Source organism: Sinocyclocheilus rhinocerous, unplaced genomic scaffold, assembly GCF_001515625.1.
Source record: "Sinocyclocheilus rhinocerous isolate Xijiao unplaced genomic scaffold, SAMN03320098_v1.1 scaffold988, whole genome shotgun sequence".
Classification (NCBI taxonomy): domain Eukaryota; kingdom Metazoa; phylum Chordata; class Actinopteri; order Cypriniformes; family Cyprinidae; genus Sinocyclocheilus; species Sinocyclocheilus rhinocerous.
In genome coordinates this window covers 148,574-165,591 of record NW_015650363.1, presented here as the reverse complement: position 1 = coordinate 165,591, position 17,018 = coordinate 148,574, and the positions used below count along the sequence as shown (strand labels likewise).

General features: G+C 38.6%; 2 protein-coding genes across 3 annotated transcripts in view; one reads left to right on the top strand and one right to left on the bottom strand.

Moving 5' to 3' along the window:
- LOC107711848 (probable ATP-dependent RNA helicase DDX20) overlaps positions 1-5,056 on the top strand; it is a 10,938-nt gene extending 5,882 nt beyond the window's left edge. Inside the window, exon 11 of the mRNA XM_016516894.1 lies at positions 3,851-5,056. Coding sequence (XP_016372380.1) covers positions 3,851-4,947 — 1,097 coding nt within the window. The 3' untranslated portion in view covers positions 4,948-5,056. The remainder of the gene's footprint in view (positions 1-3,850) is intronic.
- Positions 5,057-12,677: 7,621 nt separating this feature from the next.
- Positions 12,678-17,018, bottom strand: part of kcnd3 (potassium voltage-gated channel, Shal-related subfamily, member 3) — a 113,355-nt gene continuing 109,014 nt past the window's right edge. For both annotated transcript variants that reach the window (XM_016516892.1, XM_016516893.1), the window contains 2 exons: positions 15,434-15,678; positions 12,678-14,392 (listed from right to left, as the gene is read on the bottom strand). In XM_016516892.1, coding sequence (XP_016372378.1) covers positions 14,188-14,392; positions 15,434-15,678 — 450 coding nt within the window. In that variant the 3' untranslated portion in view covers positions 12,678-14,187. The remainder of the gene's footprint in view (positions 14,393-15,433; positions 15,679-17,018) is intronic.

Here is a 17,018-nt window from a genome sequence, read left to right as displayed (position 1 = left end):
ATATATTTATATATTTATGAGTCCCGTTCATTGTTATTATTATCACTGTCAGTCATTGCGATTTCAAGAGGGAATCTGGCATTTATATGTGGATGTCACTCCTGAAACTTTGCAGTGTGTATGTCCTGTTGGTCCTCTTAGCAGCATGCAAAAACTTTTATTCAGATTTTGAATGGATTATTTAAGAAAGTGTGCACGGAGAGCTCCTTTTATAATCACTAAAAAGCTGTCACTCATTTCAGTTTATTGCGATCACACAAAGTTCTGTTCAATCAATGAAGCTCTCTACATTGCACAATGAATCTTTTATTTATATCGTGTCTACACTTAACTCAGCTCTAAACAAAAACTCCGGCATTTTGAGCGGTCAGTGGATTCTAACTTACACCTCTAATTGGCCATTGCGTTCATGAAATCAACAGACATGTGATTGGCCACATTGCTTGACGCTGTAAAAACACATTGTAAATAAGAAACCTTTGAAGCCACTCTCCACAGCACAAGAACAAATATGCGTTGGAATCTGCCATGATCAACTTTCGTTTTGTTGTTTATTTTGTTATTAAAGTGACATTTGCTGGTTCCTGCGTCCTCCTTCTGTGCGTCTTGAACTTTTTTACATGTGTATATGTGTGTGTATATATATATATGCATGTATGTATATATTTTCCTTAAATCATCCTGGTGACCCATTTTTTAAGTCTCGTGACCCAGGCTTTGAAAACCACTGCCCTAAAGCCCAAAGTATACTTCGGCCGCCTGTGTACTGTGACGGTCTGCGCACTGTCCTCGTGATTTAATTTTTGTCCCCGGACGACCAGAAAAAGAAGTATATCTGGGCCCGGTTGCATGAAAGTCCTTAAGTTAAGAAATCCCTTAGTTATAAGGTTAAGGGAACCCTTAGTGAAACTTGGGTTGCAAGACAAATCCTAAGGGTCAACCTTAAAGGGTTAGTTCACCCAAAAATGAAAATTAGCCCATAAATTACTCACCCTCAAGTCATCCTAGGTGTATATGACTTTCTTCTTTCAGATGAATCCAGTCGGAGTTATATTAAAAATGGTCTTTGATCTTTCAAGCTGTTTCATGGCCCTCAGCGGGTGTTCCATGCATAAGTCCAAAAGAAGTTAAATAAAAAGCGCCGATCAAAACAAAACAACGGTCACTAATTAGAAGTACAAAACAAGGATTTGTAAAGAAGAATGTCGGAGGATTTCGATATAGGCCAAGAGTAGACTGGTTTTCCTTTGCTAAAGTAAGGAAACTTCGCTTTATTTGCTCCTGTTAACAAATGTTGTTTTTCACGAGACTCACCGGCGCATGCGCAGCGCTGACCGTAAAAGCATGACTTACAGGTTTTTACAAAATAAAACGTTTTATATAATTTAAGAAAATGGATGTTGAATCAATTATTATATTAATTTAAACAATTATTAACCATTACATTAAATAATAATATAAATGTAATGTATGTCTTAATTGTTTAGATTTTTATAATGGATTATCTTCTTGTCGATCCACCTGTTCACATTTACAACTCTGCGTGTTTGCAGTGTCAAAACATGGGTTAATTTTCACATTTGGTAAATTTTCCTTCATTGGTCAGCAGGAGGCACTTTCACGGTTTCCTCGGTAACGACTGTACACAAAGCAGCACGGAAACGGGCAGCGCTCGTTTATTTGTTCGTGTTTTAGTTGGTTAGGTTTGTATTTTGTTATGTTCTGTTTATTGTCAGAGATATACATATCTCTGTTTATTGTGAGATGCAGTAACTATAGCAACCGCGGCACCCATTGCCGCGTAAATGCTTAGTATATAAACACTTAGGTAAGGGTGACAGTTAAGACGTTTGTTGCAATGATCTTAAAGAAATCCCTTTTTCCCCCTCAGGGATACCCCTAAGTCAAATTACTTAAGGACTTTCATGCAACCAAGCCCTGGGCCTTAAAGGGTCATGAAACCCCAGACTACTTTTTCTGAGATTTTAGCAGAAGTGTTTGTGTTGCACATCATAGAAGACAATGTTAGCGTCCGATAATTTTAACTGTTGGAGAAAACTGGTTAATTTTAAGCTTTTTTGCGCTATTGTCATCTTCCGGGTTTAAAATCTACATTGTGTTGACGTCACAATTTGTGACATGACAATGGACTATAGTACATCGATGACACGTCGGTGTCTATTAAATTATTCATGAGCCTGTGTGTTCTTATCCTATGAGAAGACGCTTCGCTTAATTATTCACAACAGCATGTGTTGATTTGCTATGACAGACGTTTCAGACTGTGAGATGACATCGCGCACATTAACTGAGAGAAACGTTCATGGATCTAAGAAGAGTGTTTTTGCTTTGTAATAAGAGTTCAGCACAAACGCTATTCATTCACTTGGTGAGCAAAACTCTCTGTGAGAGAAAACAAAAGAGCTCTGTGACACAACCCGTCAAAAGGCTTATATAAACGCCACAGAATAAGCCTTAAAAGTTCTCAGAGGTGCAACAGCGCGTTCATATACAGTGGGTACGGAAAGTATTCAGACCCCCTTAAATTTTTCACTCTTTGTTATATTGCAGCCATTTGCTAAAATCATTTAAGTTAATTTTTTTTCCTCATTAATGTACACACAGCACCCCATATTGACAGAAAAACACAGAATTGTTGACATCTTTGCAGATTTATTAAAAAAGAAAAACTGAAAAATGCTCAGTATTTAGTAGAAGCACCCATTTGATCTAATACAGCCATGAGTCTTTTTGGGAAAGATCCAACAAGTTTTTCACACCTGGATTTGGGAATCCTCTGCCATTCCTCCTTGCAGATCCTCTCCAGTTCTATCAGGTTGGATGGTAAACGTTGGTGGACAGCCATTTTTAGGTCTCTCCAGAGATGCTCAATTGGGTTTAAGTCAGGGCTCTGGCCGGGCCATTCAAGAACAGTCACAGAGTCGTTGTGAAGCCACTCCTTCGTTATTTTAGCTGTGTGCTTAGGGTCATTGTCTTGTTGGAAGGTAAACCTTAGTTCCAGTCTGAGGTCCTGAGCACTCTGGAGAAGGTTTTCGTCCAGGATATCCCTGTACTTGGCCACATTCATCTTTCCCTCGATTGCAACCAGTCGTCCTGTCCCTGCAGCTGAAAAACACCCCCACAGCATGATGCTGCCACCACCATGCTTCACTGTTGGGACTGTATTGGACAGGTGCCTGGTTTTCTCCACACATCACAATTTGTGACGTGGCAATGGACTATAGTACATCGATGACACGTCGGTGTCTATTAAATTATTCCTGAGCCTGTGTGTTCTTATCCTATGAGAAGACGCTTCGCTTAATTATTCACAACAGCATGTGTTGATTTGCTATGACAGACGTTTCAGACTGTGAGATGACATCGCGCACATTAACTGAGAGAAACGTTCATGGATCTAAGAAGAGTGTTTTTGCTTTGTAATAAGAGTTCAGCACAAACGCTATTCATTCACTTGGTGAGCAAAACTCTCTGTGAGAGAAAACAAAAGTTTAACTCGATGGGAGCGAAATGAAACTGTCTGAACGCGAAGCTGTGCGTGTTGTCTGTCTCCCCTCTTCCCCCTCTGCTCGCAGCGCACCACGCCCACTTTTTTAGCATTTTTTAAAACTGTGGTTAGAACTAACCAGTGCTGAAACGGGGGGTTTCATGACCCTTTAAGAGGACTTTCCCTCCAAAGTTAACTTCATTGCCATGGCAACACAATACTATGAACCCTAAAATGGCTGTAAAAAGGAATAAAGTTCTGGTTGAACTTTTATTGAACCTGGAATGTTCCTTTAACTTGGCGCGAAGGCTGTTAAGCATGTTTTCCTACCTTGTGTTACAGATCCAATACCTCCAGGGATCATGGAAGAGGCTTGTGACTGGGACATGATCATTGAACCTCCTTCAAAACCCACTGAGAAAATTTCTGACATTCCCAAACCGGGGAAGAAGAAACAAGCAAAATCTGAAAAGCCGTCATTGAAACCCTCCAGAGAGCCTCACATCTCGAAGGTCATCCCAGAAAGGGCAACAAGTGATAAATCCTACAGTGGAGCTGAAATCAAGGTTAAAAATCACTCACCCAAACCTGGGAGGCAAAAACCATTACAGTCTGCTACAAACCTCCAGCATGACTCGACTCTTACTCGGAGTGAACAGAATGACACCCTTCCCAGAATCCCTCCACTATCGTCTTTTAAGCTGCATGCACGAAAACTTATGACTTTCAATGAGGCTGTGGCGGATTATGAGAACTTCATAACTGAAGGTCCGGGAAGATCTGTCGAAATCATTCGCCTATATGACGGATTCATCAGGAGTCGAGATGCAGTTAATGGACTGCATAACAGCCATGATGATGATGATGATGATAATGATAAGGCTTATAAATCATATGTTCTAGAAGAATCACACTCCCATCAAGATCTTCCTCCACCGCAGGTTTCAGAGTTGTCCTCTGGGCAGAAGACTCTTTCCGTGTCATCTGATGATTCTTCTTCAGAGTCTGAGATGGTGGTGGAGAGTGAGTCAAGCTCTTCTGTCCCCAATCGGTCTTCACATTGCATACCTGCTCTTCCAGACAATCGAGTCTCAGAATTGAATGAATTCTCTTTACCTTCGGCTAGAGTGTTACAACAGACCAGCAGAAACAAGCAAAGGCCTAGTAAACCTCAATCCCAGAATCCTGCTAACCACCACAGCCTTCCCCAGAAACACCGACCGGCCTCTAAATCTGGCAGGAAGGCTGCCTCAGCAGGACAGAAGTGGAAAAAGAGAGAGACTGATGACCTGGAAGAGGAAGTGGCCAGGCAGGATTACTGGAGTTCATACAGAGCCTGGGTTGAATATTACAATTCCTATTATCACCATTCACCCTATAACTGGATAACTGCATTTTATATGAATTCTGTCTACATAAAAGAAATGATGAAGCACTAAAAAAAGTTGTTAGGATTGTCAAGCACATGACTTTCGAGCCTTGTAATGTTCTCATTTGCATTGTGTACATTCCTGTAGTTCTCTAATAAAAAATAATTCTTAAAGGGGTCATCAGATGCAAAATTCACTTTTGTTGTTGTTTGAACATAAATGTGTGTTGGAAGTGTGTGTACACATCCACCCTATAATGAATGATAAAAATCCACCCAGTGTTTTTTTTTTTTTAAATCCCGATTTTAAAATCCCCTTTCTCAAATCAGGCTGTTCTGAGATTCCTGTCAGAATGACGCACAGGCCGCTCCCACGATAGTTGATTGACCAGTCCGTCTTACCTTTAGACCTGCCCTGAGTGAGCTGAGAGCATAGACTGTATAAAAACATGGACAGTGTCCGTGACGTCACTCGTAGGTTTCTGAAGAGCGTTTTTGAAGCTCAAAGTGGGCGGAGCGGGCCGTCGCCATCTTGGCAGCGCGTCACCGCACGTCACTCTTGGATAATCGAAAATGGGCAAAGAGGTGGGAACTGGTTGCTGAAACCACGCCCACCTAGCTCGATGGCTGTGACAGCAGCGGCAATCCACCTGTCACTCAAGTGGCCACGCCCTTAATTATGCAAAACTTTAAGGCTTAATATAATTTAAACGGATGAGTTATACACAAATTCACCCCCCTCACAGTTGTCATGAAGGACAAAATTAGCTATATAGACCAAAACCACTTTTTGTACCAGGCTGTAAAAATTTTTTTCTGCTGTAAAGTTGGGTATTTTAACATGGCAGGTCTATGGGACTGATGCTGCGTTCAAGTCCTCCTGGGACGTTCGTACTTATGAGTTGACAAGTCGTAATTACGACGTCAGGTGCGTTCAAGTCAGTTTAGTTGGCACAAGATGGCGGTGTACCTTCCTTTAATAAATTACAAGAAAATACAACAGGGTCTGTTAAATCTGCTTATAGAAAATGAAGAGCAAAGAATTCGCATCAGGTGTGTTTTGCGTTTTTAATATTTTTAAAACATGCAACATGGCAAATCAAAAGATTTTTCACCTATAGGTGCAAAAACTATAGCATTTTTTTAAACTTGGATTTCATTAACTAGCTGCGTAACAAGAACATGACCAATTTAAGTTTATAGGACAACTAAACTATCAATTTAAACAAAAATTTACCATCAACTACAGACGTTGCATCCATCGATTCCGCCATGTTTCTCATTGACGCCCCCACAACTCAGAAACTCTGGGCTTAAAGAAAATTTCGAGTTTCCCACTGGTAATAACGATTTTGTGGTGGCGTTCATGTGCTTTCAACTCGTAAATACGATCTATCTGACATGACTTGAACGCACCATGACTCCCTTTTGGAGCCAGCCTCTAGCGGCCAGTTGATGAATTGCAGTTTTAGTCACTTCCGTGTTGGTTTCACGAGAGAGACCGGAAGGTTGCCGCTTGGCTGAGAGCTGTCCGCCATTGTGTCGACTCCGGTGCAGGGGAAGACAAGAATGTCTCCGATTAAACGATCGAGGTGTTTTGTTGTTGGATCAATGTAATAATGAACATAGCAGTCGTCATTTACTCCGGACATCTGAGCCTCTGAAGACGCAGAGGATTAACGTTACTTTCGTTTTTGAAAGGAATGCACCGATCCCGATCTGCCTAAATTGGGATTTAAGTTCACGCAAATCATTCATGATCCAGCTTCATTTACAGAAGAAGTGAGTATAAGTTTTTTTTTTTTATGAATCTTTGCAAATCGCCTTTCCTAATATGTGCTAGTTAGCAAGTTTCGCAGCTGAAGTTTACAGTCTGCTCATCACCCCACGGAAGAGAGGGGCGGGGTCAGCAGAGCTCATTAGCATTTAAAGCAACACAGACTAGAAAGGTGTGCTGAAAACAGAGCTGATTTTGACAGGGTAAAAAGGGTGTTTTTTACACTACCATTGAGAAATTTTAACCAAAGTATGTTATAGACTTTTCATTAAGACCCTAAAGAATCATATCAACTTGTGGAAAATGGGCATCCGATGACCCCTTTAAGATATGTGCAATTATCAAATATTTTGTTACAGCTAACTGCAGTTATATTAAAATATCTGAAACTATCATTATGGAACATAACGAGCATTTTACATAAACATCGCATATGGAAACAAAACAGTTAGTGTTTTGCAATCAGAGAAACCACGCCCACTAATCTGAACATCCTGCTGGATAATGGCTGATTAACAGCAATAAACCAGCGCTCTCCAAATCAACTGAAGACCTCCAACATAAGCGAAAGAGTAATTAATAATACAAGAATAAAAGGCTAGGTGACCTTTCTAAACCAATCCACGAAAAGACAAGGATCATTTGAGCTATTTCATGCAGCCTTAGTACGCGGCTCTCTGGAATACTTGATTCTGTTCTGTCAATTACGGTAGACAAAAATTGCTATAATAATTACATACAGTATGTTAAATGTATTAATAAAATGTTATATATATATATATATATATATACATACATACAGAAATGTTTAAATACATGTTTGAAAGAGTAATAGCTTGTCCAAGGTAGGACTATATTTTTTTCCATATTTTTGTCTCCATGCGGTCTCTTTATGAGTAAACTTGTAAAATAATTTAAGCATTAAATATTTGTCAACTCAAATACATTTTTTACTGTTCATTTATTTATTTGGTAAGCATATTTGTAAACTGTCAGGCGCTCGTTGCAAAATAAACACCGACAGGTTAAGTTTCCTGGAAAATGTTTTTCTTCTCATAATTTCAACTCAAATGAAGAGTTATTTTTTATTGTTTATATATCGATTTTTTTAGTAAGTAGGCCTAACCGTGTAATAATCGTAGTAACTGTGGTGGCTTCTGCCGCTGCTGTGAAGAATCTTTCTCAGAGTCTTGGGGTTTTGATGCCAGAAGAGATTTATTTTCAGACAATAAAACCTGAGAGAACTCTGCAGAGCAATCTCCAGACTCTTTTTCTGTACCCTCTCATATACAGTTCTTTCTCTAGGCGTGTTCAATACATTTCATTCATATTTGTTATGGGATCACGATGCAGTCAGGAGGCCTTAATTTTATGTTCCGTGAAAATAAGGGCCCCATCTCATGCTTCACCATATGTCTGCACATTCCATTCTCATACAGATTTCTATACACGCAGGCAAATACACATGATTATAATAGTAGAATAATGTAATACATAAATGGCTATATTCACATTGATTATACTTGAATAATTTATATTTTGATTAATTAAACTCTTCTTCATAACATGCAGTGAATCAGTCATTTTTGCGAAAACAAACTCCTTGTGAGTAATACAATATCTCATAACAGCCTACTTACATGCCCTTGTGCAATTTGTTGCTCCGGGTGAAATTATTGCTGCTCCAATTAAGGATGAGATGGAGGAAATATGAGTGGGGGTGGTGGGTCAGAGAAGGGTATTAAACCCAGTCAACCCCCAAACTGCAACTGTATCGAACATGCAGGACAATCAGACATGTAATTGTTGAACCATGCAGGTTTATGCGATGGGAAATATAACACCTGATGTGACCCCAACATATTGGAATGAACCATCCAGCACGCGCTTTCTGATCTTCAATTCATTTCTCCTTAGTTTGACGTTTTTATTCGGAGCCTCAGGAAACCTGCTGGTTTTCTGCGCTGTTCTGAGAAGCAAAAGTTTGCAGACATCCAGCAACGTGCTGCTGTTGAATTTATCCGCCGTGGCCCTTTTCAGATGTCCTTTAGATTCACCAGTGTTTTTAGGAGACTCGGTTGGGCTTTTGCCGTGTTGCATTCAGCAGTTCACTTTCTCTCTGTGCAGCTGTGTGCTCATCATAAGTGTGGAGAGATATTTGGCCATCGCCTTTCCCTTCAAGAAGAGGACCGAGAAAACAGGGATATGGATTTTGTTTATCTGGGTTTGTGGGCTTTTTATCGCGGTTCTGTCCCTGGTAATGTGTGATAATTCTTGTTACGTGATGTGCCAGCATTTACAGAAATCACCGGGGTCACGCGCGGACCCCTTTGGCGTGTGCTGTTTCTCGTATAGGGTTTGTCTCTGATACTGATAATCATTCACTATTTCCGCATCTTTTCTGTTGTGAGACTGCATACAAACAAAATCACTGACACGGGTGTTCAGTATAGACCTTACTTTGGAAGGCACCTTCAAGTGGCGTCTTCAGCAACCGCGCGGCTGGAGAAATCAGACAGCGCCTCAGATGTGCTCGCACCCGCAGGAGTCAGCACGCGGCCCTGCGCATAGCTGGTGCGGTGTGTATTCTGACCCCGGCGGCCCGCGAGCTGGACAAGAAGAGGCTCGAGCCTCGAGGGCCGCGTGGCGAAGAGATTCGGCTACATCATCACCACAGCCACTGTGTTCTGGGTCCCGTTGTTTATCATCCTCGTGCTGAACGTGTGCGAAGACTTCAGAAATAATCAAGTGAAAACAACTTTATTTATCTTATGTTAGATTAGACAGAACATTGAAATATGACAAAACTACTTTTGACATTTTTTTGTTTGCTTATTTATTTGTCAGCTTTTTTGTTTGTTCTTACTTAAAAGTTTTTATTTGATTAATTTTCTGAGATAACGGATACTAAAAGTTAAATTGTCCACATTCATTCATGCATTTATTTTTTTTGGACTGAATTTGGTACGGTGAATAAAACTGTTTAAGATTATGGATACTAAGAAGTTCACGTGTCCACATTTTGAGTGATTGATTGATTTTGAATTAAATGGTTATGCTGAATATAGATTCCATAAAATAATAATAATTTAAAAAAAACTACATTTGGAAATTATAAGCTTTTTCAGATTTTGGACCTCACTGTTTTTTTAAATTTTTTTTATAATTATTTATTATTTTATTTATTGAAGACATTAAAGTGTGTGTGTGTGTGAGAGAGAGAGAGTGAGTGAGAGAGATAGAACTGAGAACATTTTCATGTTCGTTCACTGTGTCCATCGGTTTATACTGTGTTTTGTAGCGCTGGCTGCTGCGTGAGCTGCGCACGTGTGTTCCTGCAGCAGTGGAGCCGCTCATTTACACGCTGCTCCATCGACAGCTGCGCTCACAACTCCACAAACTACTGCCGAACACACTCATGAAAAACAACTGACTGATGGACCGGAGCAATTAGAGCGGTACTTGATTGGAAACATTCCTTAGTGCTCGATGTAAAGTACATGTTTTTATCGTGATACAGGTGATTCATTTGTAATATTATTTAAATAGCCTAATGCCAAAAATCCTTAGTTAATGTAGCCTATACATTCAAGTAGTGAGATGTGTAGTGAAACTAATATATTAATTGAATGTACATACTACTATGTTAAGCACTGAATTCTTTATCAACTTTATCAATATTTATTATAAAGTGTTAAATGAAGGCAAGATAAATGAAACATGTAGCTCTTAAATGGATAGTTGACCCGAAAATGAAAATTGTAGTCATTAACTCACCCCCATGGAGAATAAAATAAGATATTTTGAGAAATGTCTCACTGTTTTTTTTTTCTTCAAAATTGAATGGTTACCAACATAATCTTCAAATATCTTTTTTTCACAGAAGAAAGAAAGTCATACAGTTTTGGAACAACATGAGGGTGAGTAAATGATGACAGAATTGTCATTTTTGGTTGAACTATAGTACATATATATATATATATATATCCCTTTTCTGGTTTACAAGGCTTGATAACTTTAAGAACACGACCATGTAAATCTGAAGTAAACAAATATCACAGACAGTTAATCTGCTATGAATCTATAAAATATTTTAAACTGCATTGCAAAATGTTAGTCAGGATATAAAGTAAATATAAACAGATTTAGATGAAAATATCAGTTGGATAAAGTCTACAAGGTTTTTCTTAATGGTTTTTTATGTAGGTCCAGAATGGAGGGTATTTTTTTTTTTACTTTATTTATTTAAATTTTCCCTAAATAACCTAAAATCCAACTAAAACTCACAGATTAATGTGACCAGAGCTGCATGTGACTATCGTTAATAATAATAATACAAAATCCACAAAACAAAATGGTATTGTGGTAAATCATTTTGTTTTTAAACGATGGAAGGTATGCTTTCATATTGAATGATTTTTATGGGATGTGAGAAGCAAATTTTCAGTTTGAGGTGCTCAGAGAAATTTAAGTTTATAATGGAGTCTGAAAGGCCCAGGCCCGGATTTCTTTTTCAGTTGCAGCTTGTTTCTGCATCTTGCCTGGCTTATCTATTTGTCATGATGTCATATCTATACTTTATTTCATCTCCGGAGTATTGTTATGAGTTTGTGATTTCATCATTAAACTGCCGTTAGATTGTGGTTCAGCATTGTCGGAGGAACTGAATAAACAGCAGATGTATTTGTGGCAGATACAATTCATTTATCAGGCGTTTCACAACTGTGACACAAGACAAGATCATAAATAATATTTAACATCTGACAGTGAACAGGAATCTGCTGAATAGAACAACATGACTATCTCTGGAGAAAAATCAAATGAAGCGAAGAAGAGAGTAAAAGAGTTAAACAAGCACAGACACACAGAGGAAGAAAGAAGACCCTCGACAGGTGCGCACATACAGATCTCCACTTGGTAATATATTCAAAACAACCTGTTCTGTCATCTGAAGGAACTGCACAAATGAATTATTACAAAGCTGTTAGGATTCTAGAGTCACTTCTATTACATTGATGGTTCTGTAGTGTCCCCTGCTGGGCTGGATGTAAAGAAAAAGCGAAGGAAAAACTCCCAACACATTACTGCTCGCCAATGACCACAGGTGATCCAATACTCAACATTTATTACCTTAAAATTTAGAATATATTGGCCACACCTTTGCCTCTTATTAATTAAACATTAGATCATTTCCATATTTCCCATCTATTATGTACACATGAAAATCAATAAATCACAAAGGGGCCAAACATTATTTGGACCATAAAATCGGATCATTAGAGGTTTGCTATGGATTGTATGTACAACAAACAGGAAGATAATCATCATATGAATGCATGGGCCATCAAAGAACATTTTGGTAAGAATGGTGTGGGCCGGATACCCTGATATACCTAAATGTCACAATGTGCTTTTCCCTGTAATGCTGGTGTCCTAGAGGTTATGTCCAGCAAATTCTAACTCATTTTTGTTTAACCGGACATCCACTTTCGGCTTTAAAGTTCAAGTATAGGTTATGTATCTGTTATGTTGCTAATTATTTAATCATATTTATCTTTCTGGAAAATATGGCTTATTCTATCAAAAAAAAAAAAGGGCCAAAACAAGATTAAATGTATTGATATGAGGTCTAGTGTGTGTATCATTGCACTGAACACTAACACTCTGGCCCTGGAGCCTGTTTCCTACGTTGTTGTGATTTGATCTGAATGAAAACAGCGTATCCGGCGTGACGCAGCTGACACAGAACAGCATACGCTGTTTACGAATTGTTGAATAAAGTCGTTATTTTTTTCTATTGCGCACAAAAATTATTCTCGTAGCTTCGTAAAATTACGGTTGAACCCCTGATGTCACATGGATTATTTTACAGATCTCCTTGCTACGTCTCTGGACTTGGGAACATTTCAGTTGTATTGCTGTCTATACAGGGTCAGACAGCTCTCAGATTCCATCAAAAATATCTTAATTTGTGTTCCGAAGATGAACGAAGGTCTTACGGGTTTGAAACGACATGAGGGTGAGTAATTAATGACAGAATTTTCATTTTTGGGTGAACTAACCCTTTAAGGAGATGGGTGGGGTTTAGAGTCCTGGGATGGGGGTTATGGTACAAAAGGTGGAGCTCAGGGGATCATGCGGTTGATTGCTGGCAGTTTTGAGGACAGTGAATTGTAAACGACACGGACGAAACGGACTTTCCACTAACGAGTACAAATTCTCTCATTGGCAATGCCGTTCTCATGAACATGGCTGACAAATAAAGGCAAAGACAGAAAAGTAGGGAGTTTAGAGGGAGAGAAAAGAGATGGAGAATATCTCAAATTGATTTGTACGGTTGACAGTTTCTCCTCTAACAGCAACATATGACTGGAAATCTAGTTAACAAAAACATTCACTGTTAATGAAAAAAGCACAAACATCAAAAGTTTCCTACCCATGTAGTTTTACGCAAACTAGACAGTTTTAAATACCAATTGAGCGATAATGACAATAACACTTCGATCAGAACAACTACAGGAAGCAGGCCAGCAGTAGACAGAGGAAAGGGGCGGGGCAGACAGAAAACAGCAGGGCAGACAAAAAGGGGGCAGGGTAGGCAGCTGCTCTGGTTTTGCCAAACAAAATATTCTATCAACAATATTCACAGTTAAACCAAGGCTTGATACACATTGTAATCACAAAATCTCAGCGACGCCTTGTGCTTGTAGTCACAGAGTTTTTAAAAACACTTTCATGTTTCTCTCTCTCTCTTTTTTTTCTATATTACATAGTAATGTCTGATAGGCCACAACTAACGTTACAAAGTCGGCTCAAGGTTTTGGACTTAGGGAGAGACAGTGGCTTAAAGAAGAAGGAAACTCTCCTCCCCCTGAGAGGCATGAACTGTGTGAGAGGCTGAGAGGGATGATTCAGTAATTCTTACATACACATATACATACACGCGGGGCAAAAACATTTAAGTTAGACCTAATTCTGACCAATCATACATATTCCAAAAATAAAAACTTAGCACAGTCTAAGAAATACTGTCTCCCTCTGACCTAAAGCAGATTTTCTCTTATCCTTTAGGAATTATTCTAGATCAAAATACAACTTAATTGGGATAAAGAAAGCCGAGGCTGTCTGCAATGTTGGAACAGATTAATGGACTGATATTAAACAAACAAGACTCACAGATAAAAACAAATGCTTGAACTCTTGCCTCCATCTCTAGTCAAATATTAATCTCTCTGACGATTTAAAAAAACAGTATGACCCAACAGAAAACTAAGAGGAAAAAGAAGACGAAAGGTTTAATGTACAGTGACACTGCAGTGACACCCTCATCTTTATCAGTCCTGATGGAGAGTGATCGAATACTCATGGTCGTCCTGTTGTTGCTTTCGCCTTCTCTCTCATTTACACAGACGCATCGTTGTTGATCTATTTCGTTGCTGATCTATTTCTTTCACTGAGTCTGATTCAGTGCACTCCTTCTCCCACTAGGTGGCAGGCTACTCAACAGTTTCTCTTCCTGAGTTCTGTTTTCTCCTACAGGGCAGAGATTTTCACCACATCAGTGCCAGGGTTCGGAAGAGGTGGAGCGTCTGGGTTTGGAGGGGGCGGAGCGTTGGGACTGGCTCGAGAGTTGTTCGAGGGAGGGGTTGGGATACTGATGATTGCCGTGGTAACCAGTCCACTGCTCTTGCAGTTCAGACTCCCTGATTCATCCGACATCAGATTGAGACTGGAACGACTGAGACAGAGAGAGAAAGAGACAGAGGTCTTAAAACACTTTTCATACTCTCACTTGTTTAATTTGTCTACTAACTGTTCATTAAATGTCCAGTGGACATGCAGGTATCACTTATTTTATACTGAACCAACAAATGTCATTTTCACATCTGCATTTTTTTTTAATGTATTTTGTTTGAAAATATCTGTGGGTGAAAGTTACACATTTTAAAATGTTAATAAAATGGCAGACTCCTTTGATTTGCTATGGTTAATTTCAAATATAGCATTTCATATATCATAAACATCCTAATACATACACAGTTTTGCCTTATTTGATAGAAATTATAGCTTGATTGGAAATGATGCACCAAATATGCAGTTTACATGTAATATTTACATTATAACCCTCACCTTCTGTTGAGATTGACTCTACTTTTTTTCTTTGTTTGGGGCCCTAATAAAGATATTAAAATGGTTTGTGGTAAAATGGCTTATGTCTATTTTACACTTTGTTTAGATTGTCATAGTTTTTTTAATTTAATTAATATTTTTTATGATGGATTTTCATAGTTTAAGATTGGAAGTCTGGGTCTGTGACAAGGGTAAACAATTAAAACTATATATTAAACAGCATTTAAGAAGTAGCAAAATGATGAAGGCATGGTTATTAATTTTTTTATAACCGCTGTCATGTGACCTTCACATTCACCTTGCAATGCAGAAGTAAGCTATTTTCTGTGAATGAGTGAGACTTCTGTTTATTAGCCACTATGGAGAATAAGAATAACAGTTGTATAAAAAAAGTTGTATAACAAATACCAGTTTGCAACATTAAGCAGCATAACAGACTGTTTTTGAACAGCTAAATTAGCTGGAAGCCGATGACACCGGAAGCCTTGCACGTTAAAGGTACAAACGACTGCACCTGATCTAATGTAAAAAAAAATAAAAAATAATAATAAAATAAAATCAGGTGGATAATATGAAAAAGTTAGTCTTTTAGCTCTAATAAAAAAATCAACCCTTAGAACAATGCTGTGTATGAAAAATGAGAGCTAACCTGGTGTTTAGTGGATGCTGTTCCCCACACTGGATGTGTAAGGCGCTGAGCTCCTGCAGGTTGTGCGTGTGTGAGTGTGTGTGTGTGGCACTGAGAGGTTGGATGTTCTTCTTGGTTCTCCGAGAGCAGCAGGTGCCTGTGATGCCCTCTTCACTGGAGAGAGATGGACTCTGCGATGGGAAGTTCTGTAGTGCTGTCTGCAGGTACCCCTGTTCATACAGCCGCTCGTCCACAAACTCATGATTCTGAAACACAACGATTTTTTCCTTGAGATTATTGGTTTCTGATGTTTTATTTACTGTTATAAGCCTTTTTCTTTTAATTCCCTTTACTTCAAAGCCTTTACATGCATGTTAACCTTTAAATATAAAAGAGAATATGAAACAGCATTGATGCATTTTTACTTCAGTAATGTTTAACAAATGAGAACAAACCAGAATCAAATCAGTTCATTTTTATCTCAGTTGTGTGTTACACAAGATGAGTTTTTGGATGCATTAAATGCACTCTAAAGAGAACATTCAGTGGTTATTGTAGGGTGGGACTTGATTTGATTGAATTGGCAAAGAGTGAAACTATGATATTATTGGTTAATATTATTTTTTCATGTCCACGCCTTGATTACATCACTGCTAAGAAAGGGCATTGCAGAGACAGAGAAAGTTATTACACTTTGATGAAAGACTTTTAAAACACACTTTTCCTTAAATGTCCTCAAGCTTTTTTTTTTTAGACTTGATGTGATAAAGCATAGAGCAACATCTACATTTTGTATGTCCTATACCTGCTTTTAAATATCAGTTGTGTAGTTTGTGTTTTGTGTAAAAATATTTTGATAATAAATTACATTTAATTGACTTTAAAAAAATCTTTTTTTTTATTTACATTCATTTACATTTGTTAAAGTTGCTCTACGTTTTGTGGCTTTTAAAATATGAACATTTTATTTTAAACCTTAAAGCAACTAAAAAAAGAGTAATAAGAGTAAGAGTAAGAGTAAAAGAGTCTAAAATACTTAATCCCTAATCAATTTGTTCTAGTTTGCCTTTACATGTTTCTTTTTTTTTTAAAACATTATTTGTAAATGTATTTTTGTTGTTTCCTATTCAGTGTATGATGCTTGGATTATTGTTGGATTATCATAACAATAATCGAAAGGTTTTATTAAAGGTATTTACTTATTTATTTAACATTTATTTATTTGTATGCAGCTTGTACGTCACTTCTGCGGCGTCGCATAGCCCCGCCCACACCGAAATATAATTGGACCGAAATAACGCTACTTGTGTATGTTAAACAAAGACTATAGAATACCCAAAACATGGAGGAGACAAATTCCTTAAAGGGGTCATATGACGGAGTTTTGCGCATCGTGTGTGTGTGCGCGCGCGCGCGCGCGAGAGAGAGCGAGAGAGAGAGGGAGAGTGAGAGAGAGAGCGCGAGAGAAAGAGAGAGGGAGAGCGAGAGAGAGAAAGGGAGAGCGAGAGAGAGAGTGCGAGAGCGAGAGAGAGAGTGCGAGAGCGAGAGAGAGCGAGAGAGAGGGAGAGCGAGAGAGAGCGAGAGAGAGAGAGAGAGAGAGAGAGGG